Below are 21264 nucleotides of genomic sequence, written 5' to 3'. Positions count from 1 at the left end.
AAAAAATCGAAATCTGCTACTTGTCAGTCTGATCCTATTCCTACACAGCTGGCTAAGTTTTGTCTTCCTTCTTTGTTAGCTTTGCTAGCTCAAATCATACATTCTTCGCTTATTACTGGTATTATTTCTAAAGTGGCAGCCAAAACACCCACACATAAGAAACCTGGTGCAGATCATAACCCAGAACAAATTTGACCCATTTCTATTGGATAAAATTGTTTAACTAGAGAGGTACATGCTCATCTAATGCCTATCGTCCATACCATAGTACAGAGACTGCACTTATTAAGTCACAAATTATTTGTTAATGGCTGCGGATTTAGGATTTCTATCTATATCTATATTTCTTCTTGATCTAAGTGCAGCTTTTGACACAATTTCACACAGTATTTTGTTGGAAAGGCTGATTTCCATTGGAATCACTGGTACTCCTCTTAATTGGTTTATATCTTATTTATCGGGTTGGACTCTGTTTAAATTAAAAGTTTTAAATCATAAATATCTCAGATTGCTAGGGGTGTGCCTCAGGGCTCTGTTTTGGGCCCTCTTCTGTTTATTTTTTATCTATTGCTTTTAGGACATATTAGTAGTGTGATCTTTCACTTTTCTATTTACAAAAACAATTTTAGAAGAGGTGTTTGAAAACATACAAATGCACAGCTAGAGAAAACACATTTTCAAATGTAAAAAAATCGAATTTATTCCTGTGATTTCAAAGCTATATGTAAGCATCTTTACTCCAGTCACATGATCCTTCATAAACCATTCTAACATTTATTATTATTGTTATTATGTTGAAAACAGCTGAGTAGATTTTTTTTTCAGGTTTCTTTGATGGATAGAAAGTTCTAAAGAGCAGCATTTATCTGAAATAGAAATTATTTGTAACATTATACATGTTTTTAACATCACTTCCCAACCCTAAAAAACTGACTTCTTTTGAATGGTGTAGTGTATATTACAAAAGCTTTTTATTTCTGATAAATACTGGTCTATGGATCTTTCTATTCATCAAAGAATCCTAATAAAACTGTAATGAACTGTTTTAAGTATTAATAATAATAATAAAAAATGTTTCTTGAACAGCGTATTAGCATATTAGAATGATTTCTGAAGACTAGAGTAATGATGCTAAAAATTCAGCGATGAAATTCCAGGAATAAATTACATTTTTAAATATATTCAAATAGAAACAAGTAAAATTTTTACTGTTTTTGCTGTACTTTGGATCAAATAAATGCAGACCTTGTGAGCAGAAGAGACTTCTTTAAAAAACATTCAAAAATCTTACTGTTCAAAAACTTTTGACTGGCAGTGTATATATTTATACACATATTACAAACAAGACAAAAAGAATGAAATCTTAAATAAATGGTTCAGCCAAAAATGAAAGATTGTCAGCGTTCTTTAACCCTTATGTAATTCAGTTAGTATGAATTAGCTTTTATTTTTGTATTTTAGTTTAATTGTAGTAGTTTAACCTAAACTTATTTTATTTCAGATTTCAAACTTTTGTTAGTTTTTTTAGCTTTTATCTAATACTTATATTTTATTTCCAGCTTTATTTCAATTAGGATTAACAACAGTGCCCCACATGACACCTAGCCCTAAATATATATCTTCTAACATACTGTATTCTCATTTGTATGCATAACAGTCAGTATAACTTTTGCACGTTCCCTTGTGTCTTCACCTATACCAGAGTGTCTTCAATCAGTATGTCTCAAACTGAACTGTCCCCTAGGGATTCATGCTGTTGTATTAGATCGCACACATCTAAACATTCATCATCACGTTTCTGCCAGTTAGTGCTTCTTTTGCAGGGCCAGCAAAAGTCATCTACTGTAATTGGGGAGAACTTATGCAGATCAACTTTTAATTATTCACAAAATTCATTAGAAATAATCACCTCTGACATTTTACTGCACAGTCAGCGATTTGGTACAGTGCGACCTTTTTATTCACATCATTATATGACACAATGGTTTTGCCTCTGTGGCCGGAAGACAAATAACTGAAATAACTCGGCCAGAAGTGACTCTGTGGCACCGGCTCGACACCGTTTAATTAAAAAAATCGATCTTATGTACGTGCAATTTTGCTTTCCTAAAATGCAAGTGTACAGCAGAGGCTGATGGGGCCATTAAAAACAGTGATGTCGTGGACCGTACAGGACCAGCACAATGCATCACAGCTGTAATGCTCCTCTTCCTCTGCCCTAAGATTAATCACTTCCATTCTGCCTTTCCAGCCACCCCAAGGTTAGACAGGATCAACCCTAATGCTCTCTGTCTCTGCACCAATGGGTGAACTAACTGCATCTGACTTTGATTGGCAGGTTAGCTCGGGTTCCTCCCCGCCCTCTGCCTCCGCCCCAATTTGCGGGTGCCGTGATCTTTATTGGAAATGGTGACACACTGAGATGGCCAGAAGTTCTTAGAGTTCGGGGGACGAGGTAATTAAGTTTTCTTTATAGATGCGCCATGATACGGTTGACGAAAAAAGGCAATTAAACAAGAGGGCCGTGCCCACATTTCCCTGGGCTACATCTCTATATACCAGGGTGGCATAGACCTGTGAAGACGTTCTTCTTTGTTTCTTTCTCCCTTTTCTCATCTCAACACATTTACACTTAAACTTTCTATGTGCCCTCAAGAACAAAAAAAAACACCTACACCAACTATTCCCTCCTCCTGATTTTTTTACCGAACCATTACATCACCGTAGGGGTGGGCGGCAGAATCAAAATCTACAACAAGATCACTAGTGCGATATTGATTTTAGACTACAGTTCCATAACTAAAAAGTTACGTTTCCAAAAACCTACATTTCAGACTAAATTTTGACCTTTTTTTCCCCCCAACATCAGACAATTTCCAAACAAAGCCCAAAAGATTAAACACTATTACGAAACAAAGTAACAGTAAAATAGTAGACTACAAGTAATATTTTAACTACTACGTTATAAAATAATGTAAATATTGTGAAATATTATTGCAATTACATTTTTTTCTTTTTTAATACATTTAAAAATGTAATTTATTCTTTTGATGCGAAGCTGAATTTTCAACAGACATTACTACAATCTTCAGTGTCACATGATCCTTCAGAAATCATTCTAATATATGATTTGCTGCTTGAGAAACATTACTATTATTAATGTTAAAAACTGTTGTTCTGCTTAAAGGAGAAGTTCACTTCCAGAATGAAAATTTACAATGTCTTTCTTCTTCAGTTGTAAAGAAATGATGTTTTTTGAGGAAAACGTTTCAGGATTTCTCTCCATATAGTGGACTTCTATGGTGCCTGCGAGTGTGCACTCCCAAAATGCAGTTTAAATGCAGTTTCAAAAGAGCTTTAAAAGATCACAGTCTAGAAGAATTTTCTAAAAAAGACTCAAAAAACTCTCATTCTATTTTCTCCTCCAACTTCAAAATCGCCCTACATTGCTGCAAAAGTACAGATCCAGTGTTTATAAAGTGAACATGCAATGCAGTAGATCAAACGCCCTTTACAATAAAAAGGTAAAACTGCGATGCAGGATGATTTTGAAGTTGGAGGAGAAAATGAGATGGGAGTTTTTTGAAATACCCTAACTGTCTTGAACCGGAATAAACAGAGTACACGCATAGCTAGACAAGACGAGCATTTGAGGCCCTTTGAAGCTGCATAGAAACTGCATTTTGGAAGTTCAAACTCGCTGACACCATTGAAGTCCACTATATGGTGAGAAATCCTCAAATGCTTTCCTCAAAAAACAATATCATTACGACTGATAAAAGATAGATCTTCTTGGATGACAAGGGGCAGAGTAAATTATCTGTCAATTTTTGTTCTAAAAAAATGAACTTCTCCTTTAAAGATATAGTTCACCCAAAAAAGAAAATTACCCCATGATTTACGTACCCTCAAGCCATCCTATTTGTATATGACTGTCTTCTTTTAGATGAATGTAATTGGAGATATAATAAAAAATGTCCTGGCTCTTCCAACCTAATAATGGCAGTGAATGGCTGTTGAGATTTAATAGTCCAATAGAAGTGCAATAAAGTGCGTCCATCCATCATAAGTACTCCACAATGGCTCTGGCGGGTTAATAAAGGTCTCCTGAAGCGATTCAATGCGTTTTTGTATGAAAAATATCCATGTTTAAAACTTTATAAACCGTAATCTCTAGCTTTCACTAACTGTCGTATGGACATTCACGAAAGAGTGGCGTTCTAGCGAATGACATAGGATGTAGACATTATGTAAGCTCGCGAGAACCAAGGTTTGTTTACAGGAGCAAAAGAAGCAAAGTTTCCTTTATTCAGCAAAATGGCTTATACAGAAATCCTCAGACATCTTTATAAATCCTCATTTTGTAATTCTAATTCATGACTGGTGTTTTGTCAGAAGCAGAAGTTTCAGAAGCGGATTACAGTTTATAAAGTTTTAAATACGGATATTTTTCTTATAAAACGCATCAATTTGCTTCAGGAGGCCTTTATTAACCCTCAGAGCCGTGTGGAACACTTTATGAATCTCAACAGCCATTCACTGCCATTATAAAGCTTGGAAGAGCCACAACATTTTTTAATATAACATCAATTGTATTTGTCTGAAAGAAGAAGGTCATATACACCTAAGATAGCTTGAGTAAATAATGGGGTCATTTTCATTTTGGGGTGAACTGTCCCTTTAAGGAAAAACAATTATTAAAAATAGAAAACATTTATAATATAATAAATGTCTTTACTGTCAAATTAATGTGTCCTTGCCTTGGAGTAAAAGTTTTACTTTTGAAAGAACTAACAAAATACTTCAAAATTCTGATTGGATGAATGTAAAATAATGGATATACGAAACACCTGCTGAAACGAATTTGAGGTTGGAATAAGTAATAAGTTGATGTGGCACAAAAAAACAAAACAAAACTCTGCTTTGCATTTCTTGCCTATGACAAACACCCTCACATCTCGCTCTGTATTTTCACATTACTTAATGTTTCTTCATGGCTGTCACATGAAAAAAAAACAAAAACAAAACAGAGCAGTTCTGCTAACCGATAAGAATGCACTGCAGTATAAACAGTAATATTTCTACCGTCACATTTCAACCTTATATCACTATCTACTGCTGTTATTTTTCCAATTCTTGTCGATGCTGGCCCTTACTGCACCAAACACCAACAAACTGGATGAGTGATTGAATCTAGTTGATGTTGGTGCAGTCTGAACCAGCCTTTATCTTCTCCAGACTCTCTCTCTCTTCCGCTTAGATATCTGTTACTTCCTCCCTCTCCTTAGAAGGTAAGGTGCCGCATGTCAGTTTGTCACCACAGGTTAAGTGTTTGTGGAGAGAGGAGGTCACCTTTCTGTCGGACGGAGCACCAGATGGTGACGATGAGCACACAGATGACAGTGAAGACCAGCAGAGCCAGGATGCCCCCGATCACTGCATACGGAACGGCACTGTGGGTTTCCACCACTGCCCCGGGGTCTGAGACAAACACAAACATAAGAAGAGCTTTAGCATTTTAACTAAGTACAAGTCAACAAGACTTGAAAACAAAGAAATCACATTAAAGCATTTTGTTTATTTTACTGCTTGCATTTTATTACTAAAAAGAGACTGCCTGCAAAGAAAATATGCTATCAGAGTCTGCGTATGAAGTTTACAGTAAACTTTTACCGAAGCTGACAGATAGGAAACAGTGAGAGGCAGACAGACACTCTGAATCATCAACACATGAGGCTGGACAGCACTCTTAAATATTTAACAACCTGTTTACACCACACAGCGGTGGGTAGAAAAGCAAAATAGGAGACATTGAGACAGAGTGAATGAAAAAAACAGAAAGACACATAGAGAGAGCAGAAGAGAGAAAGTGACATAAAAAATGAGGAAGAGGCCAAGAAAGAGCGAGGAAGGAAAGTGCTGCATGTTGGCTTGCAGGGCAAAAGTCAACACCACCAATAAGAAAAGTTTCTGTCATTGTTCATTCACCCTCATTTAGTTCCAAACCTGTATGTCTTTATGTCTGTGGAACGCAATAGCTCATGACCAAGGCTGTTAAACTCAAAACTCTAAAAAAAGGAAAAGCTTGACAGTCAGGGTTATTATCATCAGCTAAAAACTGAAACTATTAAATACATTTTTGTTAATTTAATTAAAGCAGAAAAAAATTGCTATTAGATGAAAAATCTGAACTAAATGAAAAACAGGAACGCTCTAAAACACTGAAATTATTAACTGGAAATAAATAAAACCTAATTACTATAAATAAGCTAAATGAAAAATATGTAAGCATATAATAAAAATAAGCATAATAAAACAGTATATAAAAATATTAAAACACTGTTCGGAGTAAGGCAGGGGTGGCCAACTTTAGTCCTGGAGAGCTACAGGCAGGACTGATATCTTTAGTCATTAAATCATTTACTTGTCCTCATATCATTCTAAACCTGTATGATTTTTTTTAGCTAAATTGTTTACTATTTACTTTCATTTTATCCACAAAATATCGAGACAATGTTTGGAAATGACATGAGTATGGAAGTCCGTTTCCGCCACTTAATAAAACATTTTAAAAAAGGTAATTGTGACTTTTTAATTTAACAATACAGATTTTTATTCTCACAATTTCAAGATTACATCTTACAATTCTGCCTTTTAGTCTCAGAATTGTCATATAAACTCTAGTATTGCGTAGGGCTGCCCTTGACTAAAGATTTTTCTGATAGACTAGTAGCTCTTAATTTTAAGCATTAGTCGACTATTAGTAGCATGTTTATTAATAAATCATTATAATGAGATTTTAATTGCCTACACAGCCCAATAAGTGCTAAAGTACATGCAAAAAAAAAAAAAGCCACAGTGCACCGGCAGATATTATAATTATAAATGTGTCATTTTCATGTCTGTAAGGCAAGTATACTGTATTACCACAATGACCAGCCGTTAACAATCTCTCTGTCATGAACTGCACAAATTCACACAAATTTTTTTTTTTTTTTTTCAAATTCTGTGACTAATAAAATTTTGGTCGGCCAAGCCTCTTCTCGTCGACTAATGGTTAGTCCACTACTAGGGGGCAGCCCTAATATTGCGTGATATAAACTTTTTTCCCAGAATCGCATGATACAAACTTGCAATTCGTTTTTTCTCTCAGAATTGTGAAATATAAACTCGCAAATCTGAGAAAAAAACCTAATTGCGAGATATAATTTTTTTTCTCATAATTTTAAGTTTGTCATATATGTCATATACGAGTTTATATCATATATGTCATAACGACATATAGTTTATATTTTTATCTCACAATTCTGACTTTATAACTCACAATTGTTTTCTGAGAAGTCACAATTGCGAGAATGAATTTCACAATTCCGAGAAGAAAGAGAATTGTGAATTAATATCTTGCAATTATACTTTTTTTTCCCTCAGAATTGTAAGTTTATATCTCACAATTCAGAGAAAAAAAGGTCAGAATTGCGAGTTTATATTAATCAATACTGACTTTATAACTCACAACTGTGAGTTTATGTCACGCGATTCCGAGAAAAAAGTCAGAATTGTAAGATAATGTCACAATTACCTTTTTTTTTTCAGTGCCAGAAATGGGCTTCCATACATGAGAGTGAATAAATGATGACATAATTTTTGTTTTTGGGTGAAAAAAGCTGTGTTAGGATTCTTCAAATTCTCCTGCATTTGGATCGGGAACCACCAGAGTATGTAAACAATGTTTTTTTTTATATTATTTAAATTAAAGGTAAAGTGTGTAATGTTTGATTTCAGAAACAATTCCCATCTTCTATTGGTAAGCCAAACTCATAACCACGCCCCCAAGCTCACACCATTGGTTAAGCTGTTGTTGCCGTGAGGGCCTGGTCGAGACTTTCAAATAAATAAAACAATGTTTTTACCACAGAGCCCCAGTGTTTACATTTTTCGAGGGAAATAAACCTACAAATGGCTTTACTCACAGTTGTCTCTGCATATTAAGTTGGGATAAGAGAAAGTATTTAAACATCAAAAAAATTACACACTTCACCTTCACCGCAAATGCTTCAGAAACAGCGGGAGAGCTGAAGAGAGGGAGGTCGCCTATGAACAGGCTGTCGAGTAACATTTCATTAGGAGTCCGTTTCAGAGACTATGAAAAATTAACGCTGCTCCCTGCCTCGCGCACACTTTTCAGGGAACCAGCCACCCGGTGCTGAGGAAGTGACATTAAAGAGACCAGAGCGTCTCTCGCTTCTACCTGCAATTGTCTTTCTCTTCTAGTCTGTTCTGGAAAACACAGTCTTTATCCCTTCAATTCTTGTTGGATATTGGAGACAGCAAACCATGCCAGTTAGAAAGATGAAGAGCAAGAAATGAGAAGAGCATGTGAAAGATAGAGCCAGCAAAAGAGTGTCATGGATTCAATGACTGCACTTTGAGGTGCATGAAATAGAAATGTTAGAAATTGCATCTGATATCTTCTGGAGGTCAGTGTGTTGGAGCTGCTATGTGAGGTTTGTGCAGTGTTGCGTGATGCTGATGCCTTGCAGTACACTGAAGTCTCTTAATAGTTCTGTCAGGTGGGAGGATCAAGGGCTCCCGTCTGACCTGACCTCACATCCCACAACATCATGAATGACAAGTGATGCCGTGTAGAGCCAGGCCTCTTTTAAGGGGTCAGTGTATCTTTTTTTATTCACTTTCTTGCTCTCTCTTTCAGCATGTGTTTCTTCATCTGTTCGCAGCCTCTTGAATTCTAACGAACAACACGGCGCAGCAGCTGAGTAGATCCTCTGGAGAGCAGCGCTAGTGCTTCAGATGACGAGGGCTCTTGGAAGACAATAGGATTGTGTGCACATGCATCTTAAGGAACATTAATAAACACAAAACATGAATGCGAAGATGAGAAGCTAGGCGATTTAGCAGGAGAAAGCATATGGAAGGAAGCTGGTTTCAAAGTAAGCATTGGAGCAGAGCCGTCAGGGAGGAATTCGCATATGTTAAGGTGGAGAATGAGGTGGAAGACAATTAAAAAATTGGATTTGCATTTCCTGAAGGAAATAACAGAGCTTGCAAGCCAGCAAGTAGTAGTGTTAAAATTGAAGGTAAAGCTGTGAAAGCAAAGACAGAGGCAGGCAAAGACAGAAATTGAATAGGGGTTTCGCGAAATACCGGTATTAATGATAATCATGATATTTAAATGATAAAATATCATTATTGCGTTAGGGGTGTTGCAATATACGGGTATTGAAGATAATTGTGATATTTAAAGCATGAAATATCATTATTGTGTTTATTAGAGGTGTCACGATATACCGGTATTGATAATAATCGTGATATTTAAATGATGAAATATTATCGTGTTAATTAGGGGTGTTGCAATATACCAATATTGATGATAATCGTGATATTTCAATTATGAAAAAAAAACATTATCGTGTTAAGGGTGTCACAATATTCCAGTATTGACAATAATCGTGATATTTAAATGATGAAATATCATTATTGTGTTAATTAGGGGTGTCGCAATATACCAATATTGACGATATTTGTAATATTTAAATGATGAAATATCACTATCGTGTCAATTAGGGGTGTCACGATATACCGGTATTGATGATAATTGTGATATTTTAATGAGGAAATATCATCATCGTTGTCACACCAGGCCAGCAGAGGGAGCCTTGCCCCTCACTGACTGTTGCTGCTCCCTCTGCTGCTTCGCTGGTTACTTCCTGTTTGTCAGCCATAAAAGCCAGCTCAGCACACTTACTCACCGCAAAGTATTGTTTGCTCCTAGCTACTCTACCAAGCGTTTTTCCTTGTTTCCTGGTTTCTTAGCTCCTTAGTTAGTTTCCTTGTTTGTTCCTGTATCAGTTTATTCATAGTTTAGCCTTGTTCCTTGTTTTGTTTCATTGTTTGTTTTCTTTGTTACTTTGTTTGCTCACCTGGATTTTGACCCACGCCTGTTGGATTACGCTCTTGGATTATCTTTGTTGTTGATGTTTGCTGGTGTTTCGACCTTGCCTGTCTGACCACGTCTGTTAATAAAGCCTTTGCATTTGGATCCTCACTCTCAGTCGTCCCACTTGTAACAGATTACTTCGCCAAACCCGGATCCAGCGGCTTTATTTCACCACCAGCACCACAACATGGACCCAGTTGACCAGCTTCTGCTTCTACGACAAAAAGATCTCCCCATTGAGGAATACGTTCACCACTTCTGTAAGTTTGCATACCAAGTACCGTTTTGTGATGAAGTTTGGCTCAAAGACTTTTCAGTGCTCACTGAAAGATCTGATAGATTATGCGTTGCTGTTAAATGACTCTCCTCTTACTGTGGGAGTCACAAAAGAGGACAACAATGCTCCCACAGTAAAGGCTAGCCCTGAGCCACAGCACAAGATGTCTGCTAGCCCTGAGCCTCAGCACAAGATGTCTGCTAGCCCAGAGCCACAGCACAAGATGTCTGCTAGCCCAGAGCCACAGCACAAGATGTCTGCTAGCCCAGAGCCCCTTCACAAGATGTCAGCTAGTCCTGAGCCACAGCACAAGATGTCTGCCAGCCCAGAGCCTCTGCACAAGATGTCTGCCAGCCCAGAGCCCCTGCACAAGATGTCTGCCAGCCCAGAGCCCCTTCACAAGATGTCTGCCAGCCCAGAGCCCCTTCACAAGATGTCTGCCAGCCCAGGATCCCTTCACAAGATGGCTGCCATACCAACGCCAGTTCACAAGATGGCTGCCATCCCAAAGCCTGTTCTCAAGATGGCCGCTCTTCCTGAGCCTGTTCACAAGATGGCCACCCTATCAGACCCAGCTCGCAAGATGGCTGCTACGCCCAAGTTCTCTCACAAGATGGCCGGCGCGCCCGAGTATGTTGTCAAAATGGTGGCTGCTGCATCAGACCCTCACGTTTCCATGGCTTATCAAAGACTGATATCCTGCTTGGAGGACCCTCCACTACTGTCAGCCAGAACAGTTGTTCTCTTACAGCCAGCATCTGCTAACACCACGTCAGCCAAGCCAGCAACTGCTAATGCTACGTCAACCGAGCCAGCGACTGCTAAAGCCACGTCAACCTCACGTCACGTCAATCAGACCACAGCCTGTGAACGTCACAGCTACTGTTCCTGTCAAGTCAAGTCACGTCACAGCTACTGTTCCTGCAAAGTCAAGTCATGTCACAGCTGCTGTTTCTACAACATCAAGTCATGTCACAGCTGCCGTTCCCGCAAAGTCAAGTCATGTCACAGCAGCTGTTCCTTCTGAGTCAAGCCAAGCAGCACTTTCTGAGTCAAGCCAAGCAGCACTTCCTGAGTCAAACCAAGGCCCAGCCTCACTTCCTGAGTCAAGTCAAGATCCAGCAGTACTCCCTGAGTCAGGCCAAGACAGAGTTTCACTCCCTCAGTCAAGTCAAGACGTCTCAACACTCAACACCTGTATCCAAGCAAGTTACAACAGCACTTGCAGAGTCACTTCAAGACACTACAACACCTCCCAAATCAAGTCAGGTCACAGCTGTTCCACTTAAGCCAAATCAAGTCACAGTCATTCTAGCCACGCCAAGTCAAGTCACAGCTGTTCCTGTCACGCCAAATCAAGTCACTGCTGCTCCTGTCATGATGAGCCAGGTCACAGCTGCTCCTTCACTGCCAAGTCACGTCTCCCCTGAGCGTCCAGAGCCTTCACTCCCAAGCCAAGCAAGCCACGCAGAGCTAACTCTCCCAAGCCTCACATCTTCCAGCCCGGTGGGCATCCCTTTGCCGACTGCGTTACCTGTGATGGCAATCACCATTTTGAGTGTGTGGGCTGCACACTGCGTCCCAGAGGCCTCATCTGTCCCTGAGTCTGTTCACGAGTCTGCTCCAGAGGCCTCGTCTGCCCATGAGTCTGTCAAGGAGTCTGCTCTGGAGGCCTCATCTGTCCACGTGTCCGCTGTGCCTATACCTCTTTCAGAGGTGGCGTTCATGGCGGAATTCCCTGCTCTGCCTGCACCGCCAAGGCTCCCTGCTCTGCTCCTGCGCCTCCTGTTCCGCCCTGGAGGGCTTCTGCGCCTCCTGTTCCGCCCTGGAGGGCTTCTGCGCCTCCTGTTCCACCCTGGAGGGCTCCTGCGCCTCCTGTTCCGCCCTGGCTCCTGCGCCTCCTGCTCCGCCCTGGAGGGCTCCAGCACCTCCTGCTCCGTCTGCACCGCCCTGGAGTGCTCCAGCGCCTCCTGTTCTGCCCTGGAGGGCTCCTGCGCCTCCTGTTCCGCCCTGGAGGGCTCCAGCACCTCCTGCTCCGTCTGCACCGCCCTGGAGGGCTCCTGTGCCTCCTGTTCCGCCCTGGTGGGCTCCTGCGCCTCCTGCTCCGCCCTGGAGGGCTCCTGCGCCTCCTGCTCCGCCCTGGAGGGCTACAGCGCCTCCTGCTCCGTCAGCACCGCCCTGGAGGGCTCCTGCGCCTCCTGCTCCGCCCTGGAGGGCTACAGCGCCTCCTGCTCCGTCAGCACCGCCCTGGTGGGCTCCTGCTCCGTCTGCTCCGCCCTGGAGGGCTCCTGCGCCTCCTGTTCCGCCCTGGAGGGCTCCTGCGCCTCCTGCTCCGCCCTGGAGGGCTCCAGCGCCTCCTGCTCCGCCCTGGAGGGCTCCAGCACCTCCTGCTCCGTCTGCACCGCCCTGGAGTGCTCCAGCGCCTCCTGTTCTGCCCTGGAGGGCTCCTGCGCCTCCTGTTCCGCCCTGGAGGGCTCCTGCGCCTCCTGCTCCGCCCTGGAGGGCTCCAGCGCCTCCTGCTCCGTCAGCACCACCCTGGTGGGCTCCAGCGCCTCCTGCTCCGCCCTGGTGGGCTCCTGCTCCGTCTGCTCCGCCCTGGTGGGCTTCTGCCCCACTCTGTAAGATTACGGTCTGGCTCTGGTGGTCGTCCACTCCACTGTGGGTACCCTCGCTCCCACATGTCCCGCTGTGGGGGTCCTCAGCTCCTCCTGATCTGCCGGTCCTGCCTCAGCTTCTAGATCCTCTACCGCCACATGGACCTGGCCCTCCTTTTTTCCCTTGCCCCCCCTATTTATATTTAAAAGATGAAATATCACTATCATGTTTATAAGGGATGTCACGATAGTCCAGTATTGAGAACAATTGTGATATTTATATGATGAAATATCATTATCCTGTTAACTAGGGGTGTCACGTTATATATTCTCTATATCATAGACAATATGATGCATAATAATCCAGCATTGGCGCCATTATGACGCACTAAGGAATCAGTTCACAGAAGGAAGTTACACTTGTATGCAGTCAAAACTGTTGTACTAAAAGAGTTAACATTTGAGTCAGTTTAGTGTTAAAAAAGGGAAAAAGATGAATTTGGTGAATTTAACATGGATTACTTGTTTATTTTTTGGATATATATCCATATAGATGGATAAGTTAGCCTAATGTCCTGCCTTTGTAGCTTGAAGACACTTACAGAAGTAACAGAGAAAACACAAAGTAGAATTTTTTTTAGAATGTTATAAAAAAACAAAGCTGCATCTCCTACCTATACTATGCCCTAAAGGTATGTACTCATTTTGTGAAGAAAAGATCAAAGCTGCATCTCCTACCTATACCATCCCCTTAAGCAGTCATTCCCAAAGGCGGGGTGGGTCGCGGGAGATTTTGTATGGGTCGCCAAGTCGAGCACTCTTTTTCAGTGCGCTATATACTCTTGATTAAAATTTATATGTGTAGTTCACCTATTAGCCGCACGAGGGAGCTCGTCGTTTTCTTCTTCTTCTTCTGCTTTCTTTTTTTGTTGTTGTTCTTTAGCTGCGCTCTGCATCGCCTGTTTCACACTTATTCCGTGTGCAGTGCGCATGCGTTGCGTAATTTTTTTCGCACCCATGTTAACGGATTGGAGCGTTCACACTGCACGCGGTTGCTGTCCGGCAGTACGTCCTAGAAACAGTGCGTTTGCAGCAGAGCAGCGATCGTTTCGACAGAGTCTATTTTTTGCTGTGCTGCAAGCGCTGAATTAAAGTGACAGCGCATTGTTCGCTGTAAAAATGAACATGGATTGACACGAAAATGTCCCATAAATGCATATAAATGAAATCCACTGTTTCACAGTCAACACGTGGCTTTTTGGCTAGGTTTAAAATAAGCAAAAATGCAGTTTTAAAGAAAAAGGGAACATAATACGTGCACTTGTCCAGGTAGAAAAGTTCTTTAAAAGGATTGTTTTTAATAAAGATTTAATGCGAAAGAAAAGCACGAGTGCCGACTGTTTCTGTCTGTGGTAAGTTTTAATTAAAATATTTTTTGTTAGCCCAATTTTTAATTAAAAAAAGGAAGCTATAGCCTCCCTGTGTTGTGTTTAAATGTGTTGCAACTTGCTTGAGCAACTTAATATACAAATCTAGAAGTCAAGTGCATTGAATAATACGTTGTTTTTTATTGAGTTTAAACGTGAATATGTCTGTTATTGTATTAGTGTACTGTGATAAAAGAGGATCACAATGCTGAAAAAGCACTTTTTGATTTGATATCAAAATAACGGATAAATATTGTGTTTGTGGTAAACAACATTTTCTGCAAATCTGCAGTTTACTTAAATAAAATGTGCTTTGTCAAATATCTGTATCTCTTTTAAATAGTTAAGTGGAAGCATGACCTTAAAAATGGTCATACATATTTTGTTAATGCATAAATTCTCTTCGTGATATATGAACTATATGGGCCTAATGTTTATTGGGTCACAGGGATTTATCGACTTTAAAATGTGGGTCCCCAGAAAAAAAGTTTGGGAAACACTGCCCTAAAGGTATGTACTCATTTTGTGAAGAAAAGACCAAAGCTGCATCTCCTACCTATACTATGCCCTAAAGGTATGTACTCATTTTTTGAAGAAAAGACCAAAGCTGCATCTCCTACCTATACTATGCCCTAAAGGTATGTACTCATTTTGTGAAGAAAAGACATGTTTTTGGGACATACTATTATGTCATAAAATTTTGTTTTTTTATTGGCCAATCTGTTGCATAGTTACACGCATCCTGTTAGTGTAAACTGGCCTGTCAATCATCTTGTCACAGGTAACATCCCCTGCATTTCACTTAATTTAAATCCCTACCATATTGGAGGGAAAAGTAGCAGCACATTAGGGGCTTTCACACCACGGAGGTCTAGGAGCTCAGTTCTAGGAATTAGCCAGCATGGTGGTTCCTAGAGAACCAATTTTGCCCTTGGGCCATTTTTCTGGTTGCATTCACACTGGCAAACAGGAACTCTGAAGCAGCCGACAGCACGTCTTTATTTATAGCATTTACAAAGGTCAACAACCGATGAATGGAGGATGCCGTGATCAGAGTTGTGTCATGGGTTTCGTGATAATGGAGATATTTTTACAAGGGTTTTTAAAAAGGCCGGGTAGTCTGTGTTTCGTATGCATTTAGCCAATCAGCACACATGTACATCACAGGTAGTTCCTATAGAACTGTTTTAGACCCTACACTGAAGTAGAATCTAATTTAGTTCCACCAAATGGAGTTCTTAGAACTAAATACATTCCTAGTTCCTGTGGTGCGAAAGCACCAAAAAGCAGGAACTTCCACCAGTGCAGTGAGGAAAAAAGGTTTATTTGAACAGTGAGAAAACGTATTTCAAAAAAGTTATTAATTGATTTGCATTTTAAAGTAAAATAAGTATATGACCCCTTCACAAAACATGACTTAGTACTTGGTGGCAAAACCCTTGTTGGCAATCACAGACATTTCTTGTAGTTGGCCACCAGTTTTGCACTCCTCTTTGTATATCCTCTCCAAGTCATTAACTTTTCGAGGCTGACATTTGGCTAGGCCACTCCAGGACCTTAATGTGCTTCTTCTTGAGCCACTCCTTTGTTGCCTTGGCCATGTGTTTTGGGTCATTGTCATACCTATCCACAACCCATTTTCAATGCCCTGGCTGAAGGAAGGTGGTTCTCATGCAAGATTTGATGGTACATGGCCCTGTCCATCTTCCCTTTGATGCGGTGCAGTTGTCCTGTCCCCTTAGCAGAAAAACACTCCCAAAGCATAATGTTTCCACCTCCATGTTTGACGGTGGGGATGGTGTTCTTGGGGTCATAGGCAGCATTCCTCCTCCTCCAAACACGGCGAGTTGAGTTGATGCCAAAGAGCTTGATTTTGGTCTCAACTAACCACAACACTTTCACCCAGTTCCCCTCTGAATCATTGAGATGGTCATTGGCAAACTTCAGACAGGCCTGTATATGTGCTTTCTTGAGCAGGGGGACCTTGGATTTCAGTCCTTCAGAGCGTAGTGTGTTATCAATCGTTTTCTTGAAGACTATGGTCCCAGCTGCCTTGAGATCATTGACAAGATACTCCCGTGTAGTTCTGGGCTGATTCCTCACCATTCTCATTAACATTGAAACTTGCATGGAGCCCAAGACCGAGGGAGATAGACAGTTATTTTGTGTTTCTTCCATTTGCGAATAATCAGACCAACTGTTGTCACCCTGTCACAAAGCTGCTTTGCGATGGTAGTGTAGCCCATTCCAGCCTTGTGTAGGTCTGCAATCTTGTCCCTGACATTCTTGGACATCCTTGGTGGAAAGTTTGGAATCTGATTGATTGATTGCTTCTGTGGACAAGTGTCTTTTATAAGTCACAAGCTCGTTACCTGTTTAAAAGACACCTGGGACCCAGAAATCTTGCTGATTGACAGGGGATAAAATACTTATTTCACACAATAAAATGCAAATTTATAACTTTTTTGATATGCATTTTTCTGGATTTTTTGTTTTTATTCTGTCTCTCACTGTTCAAATAAACCTACCAATAAAATGATAGACTGATCACTTCTTTGTCAGTAAGCAAATGTACAAAATCAGCAGGGGATCAAATATTTTATCCCTTCACTTTAGTTCTAGGAACAATGAAAAGGTTTCTCTGGTGTGTTCATGCAATGTCGGAATTACCATAATTGTGAGATTCTGACTTGTACCGTACAAAACATTCACATCCTTGTAAAACTTGTAATTGCAACTTGTAAATTCTTAATTCTGAAAGCTCCAACTTGTACCTGTCATGCAGCGTCACATAGAAACATTCAAAATGCCAGAAAATTCAGCAGTTAAATGCAGTATCTTAATATTTCTGTTTAAAAAATTCAATAATTGACTAAATGTATATGCAAGACTAATCTGAAAATAAATGAAAGACAGTGCATTTGAACATAGCTAGATCAGAGTTGGAGAACTAATGCCAGATGTGCTGCTAAATAATCCAAATTAACTTTAAAAGTTTATTAATAAGGTATTTGTACAACAACTGTTGGGTTTTGTCTATTGATTACTCGATTTACACAGATTCATGTTGCCGTTAATACAGTTGAAATAGAACGCATTATTCTAGGTTGTCATATAGTAATTACTGTAATTACAACATGGCGTGAATGCACTATAAGTCAATAGGACAACTGAATTAAATGTTTAAACAAAACTAAAACTTTACAATAACCAAAACAGATTATATGAAGGGCTGACTGCGATTCACAGCAAAAAGGGAACTGGAGATGATAGATTTTCAATAAACGTAGCTTGAATCATTGAATATATTTAAACACTGTCAACATATAGGCTATAGTGTTTAACAACCTAATTTTTTAACTCCTAATCATCCATTCTAAGTAGTTGGATATTGCAGGATATCCATTGAATATCATATTTCATATAGTCAGACAGTCACATCTTGTCAAACAGAACCAAATATTCTGCATTCACAGAGGAACTTTCCTTTGGAAATAAATGACATTTGGTTTTATAGTTTGTCACATCCACTGAAAAGGCAGCATACGGCTGAAATTATGAAGAAAATAATTTACAAAACAAATGAAGCAAGCAGAAATAACTGCAGAGATTTGTGTAGAAGAAGGAGAAGACGACAAAATAAATATTAATTCAGTGCTCGTTGTGCAAGCACTGTAATAAAACTGTCACTCATTACACAAATAAGGAGGTTAGCCAATCACAACAGAGGTCGGTTACATAATTCTTACAGCTACAATAGCAAAAACAGCCAAAGGTAGTCATGCAAAACTAAAGTATGACTATCTTTGGTGCATTAAACTAAGTGCAACTCAGGAAAGTAAAAGGAAAGTGAATATTATAATGGAGGTGAGGTAAGGTAAGGTGATGGAGGAAGGGTTACCTTGGTATTCCTTTGTAAAGCTGGAGGATGGAAGGGTGGGGTGAGCGATGGCATGACGAGATTTGGGAGAGACAGACACTACAAGGGAATGGATTTACAACAGGGTTATTTAAAAACTACTGCAGCTACATACAAGCACATGCAGGGAAAAACAAGCAAAATGGCATTGTGTGAGTGAGTGTATGAGCGTGTGAGCAATGAATTCTTGAATTACACCCCTCCGCCAGGGTCAAGGGTCTCTTTGCGGGTAACATCTCCAGCCAGCAGGGTGCAGCAGCTTCCTGTTCCACCCTTTCATCTCTCACCACTGCAAAATACTGCAGTTACTGTGCACCCCGGGCTCAGCTCTTTCTCTCACTGTAATCTTCAATCCCTCCGTCCCAAAGATCATCAATCTTACTGCTCTGCTCACCATCCTCCACACCTCTAATATAAGCACTAGCCTCATCGCTCTTTCTCGTTCCATCTTGTTCCTGTTGCAGCCTCGCAGCTACTTTCTCCTACATCTGCATATGGGTCTACCACTTTTTATGCAACAAAGAGCAGCAGCACCTTAGTTTTCGGTTGCGTATGTGTGTGGGCTTCAATACTCTGAGGGATTAACAGCTTGGTACCAGACCGATCAATAACTGGGCGCAGATCAATATCCCAAGACCACCATGACTCTTCAGAAAGAGGAGGGCAGCTAATCATCACTCTCATTCCTCTTCTCTCAATACCTTTTATCCTTCTCTGTGGCAAAACATCACATATTTCGAAGAGTTCAGATTTTTAAAGGTATGGCTTCCTCGAAAACAAATCTTAAAGGGATAAATTCTTTTAAAAATTATACTTAAATGGACAGCTGACTCAAAAAACTAGTCATACACTACTCAGCCTCATGTCATTCCAAACCTGTAAGACGTTTGTTCATAAGATATTTTTGATGAAATCTAACAGATTTCTGACCCTGCATACACTCTTAAAAATAAAGGTGCTTCACGATGCCATAGGAGAACCTTTTTTTAAATGGTTCCATGAAGAACCTTTAACATTTGAAGAACCTTTCTGCTTCCCAAAAGGTTCTTTGTGGCGAAAGAAGGTTCTTCAGATTATAAAAAGGTAAGAAAGAGATGGTTCTTTGAAGAACCTTTGACTGAATAGTTCTTTGTGGAACCAAAAATGGTTCTTCTATGGCATCGCTGTGAAGAACCTTTTAAAGCACCTTTATATATTTTTTAACACCTTAAGAGTGTAGACAGCAACAGAACTACTACATTCAAGGCCAAGAAAGGTAATAAGGGCATTGATACAATAGTCCATGAAGCTACGAGCTATGAGAATACTGTTTGTGTACTTTATTGTATTTTATCAATGTCTTTACTACCTTTCTGGGCTTTGAATGTCTGTTGCTGTCTATTCAGTGTCAAAAAGCTCACGGATTTCTTCAAAATATCTTAATTTGTGTTATGAAGATGAACAAAGGTCAGTGAGTTGAACTCGAAAACTGAATCAATTTAATGTGAAAAACAAAATCAGTCTTTACTTTGATCACAATGCAAAAAATGGGTAAAAAACAAAGTGGTGAATAACAAATTTAGTTTGTTTGGTCTGTTTCTCGCATAAAAACTGCATATCGTTTTAGAAGACTGAGTGTAGCACACAAACCATGTGGAGGACTTTTATGTTATTTTATGGGGCTTTTGGATCCTTTTTGAGCTTGAAAGCTTTAGTCCCAATTTATTGTAATTGCATGGAAAGCGGCGGTCTTCAAAATCTTTCCCTTTGTGCTCTACAGAAGAAAGAAAGCCATGCAGGTTTGGAATGGCATGTGGGTGAGTAAATAATGGCCAGATTTTGTTTTTGGTTGCCTATTCGGTTATTCAGATCTTTTTTTCTCATTACATTTCATGTCCCTCTTTCCTTTCCGCTCTCTCCTCTCTTTTCAGTGCTCCCACTTTCTCATTCATCACATTTCTGTGTTTTTCCAGCACTTTTTCCAAAAACCAATCATTTAAAAGGCGTTTCTTCTCTCCTGCTTCCTGCACATCATTACGGCTCAGGCTGGAAGCTGATAAACATTTCATCACGCAGATGTTTGGGTGAGTCTTGTCAGCAATGTTGTTCTCTGCGGTTTTGGGACTCTGGGCTTTGTGGCACATTATCGCACCAAAGAAAGAGAGAGTGGCAGATCTTCAAGTTGTTCTAATCTTCTGTATACGGAGTCCGTAAATCCCATAGTCTCTCACCTCTCAGCTCAAAGGCCAAGTCTCTGTCGTCAACTCGACAAACTCTTCAATTCGCCAAGCTTAATATTCCTGTCATGACTATCCAAAGGTAAAAAAATGACATTTTCAATTACTATATTCCCTGTTGCTCAGGCTTTCCGCTCCTTTTCCTGAGTTTCACTTCATTAATTAAGTGCCTATGTTGTTTCTTCCAATTAGAGCCACAGCTCATTATTGTGCCACATCTTTTATTCTCTCCTGCAAGCAACGTTGGTTCTCTTTCCATCTATTTCTCCATCCATCCTTTCACTCATTTCAATCTCAGTGGCTCTCTGAGGCCATTCGATTGTAATGGTTTTTATTGGCAGCGAGGTCCATCATGGCTAACTACTGCTGCTGTTTTACATAAGCATGTCTCCAGGGGACTGTCCTTTGACCGTTTGGCCACTGGACAAGCTGCATATGTGGAGGTTGAATTGAGTTAATGAAGTCTTCTATCTTCTAATCTTGAATCTAGCACTGAGACACCTTTTTGCATTTTTGTATTTCTAATAAAGCATTTATTAGACATTTTCATCATAGAGAATTTTGGCTGATGCCTACAATGTAGGTAATTCCTGGTAAAACAGTTCTTGTATAGGCAAAACCTGAACCCACATAAAAACATGTAAACAAGTATAAAATGTAGTTGCACATTAAGCTTCTTAAGTGGGTTTGGTAAAAAAAGAGAAAAAGTGTACCAAATATATATGCAAATGTAAAAGTTTCCAGACAGGCAGAGATAAAGCAGCACTGACAGGCGTACCTGTTGAGCTATGTGGTAAATACACACTTGCATATCAGTCGGCGTAAATTGCGAAATTTCTGAAAAAGCAAAGTCTCCTCCTCCTCTGTCCTTTCGTC

At 40.1% G+C, this 21264-nt stretch overlaps 1 protein-coding gene across 2 annotated transcripts in view; it reads right to left on the bottom strand.

Annotated features, from left to right (window-relative positions):
• The window catches only part of cadm4 (cell adhesion molecule 4), an 86224-nt gene that overhangs the window by 2900 nt on the left and 62060 nt on the right, over positions 1 to 21264 (bottom strand). The window contains exons 7-8 of one of the 2 annotated variants that reach the window (XM_073847313.1): positions 18155 to 18232; positions 5353 to 5481 (exon numbers count right to left, since the gene is read on the bottom strand). In XM_073847313.1, the coding sequence (XP_073703414.1) occupies positions 5353 to 5481; positions 18155 to 18232 (207 nt within the window). The remainder of the gene's footprint in view (positions 1 to 5352; positions 5482 to 18154; positions 18233 to 21264) is intronic. The other variant, XM_073847314.1, reaches the window with a different exon arrangement.

This window comes from Garra rufa, chromosome 9 (assembly GCF_049309525.1).
Source record: "Garra rufa chromosome 9, GarRuf1.0, whole genome shotgun sequence".
Lineage (NCBI taxonomy): Eukaryota > Metazoa > Chordata > Actinopteri > Cypriniformes > Cyprinidae > Garra > Garra rufa.
Note: the sequence above shows the minus strand (reverse complement) of the source record. Positions and strands in the feature narration are given on the sequence as shown.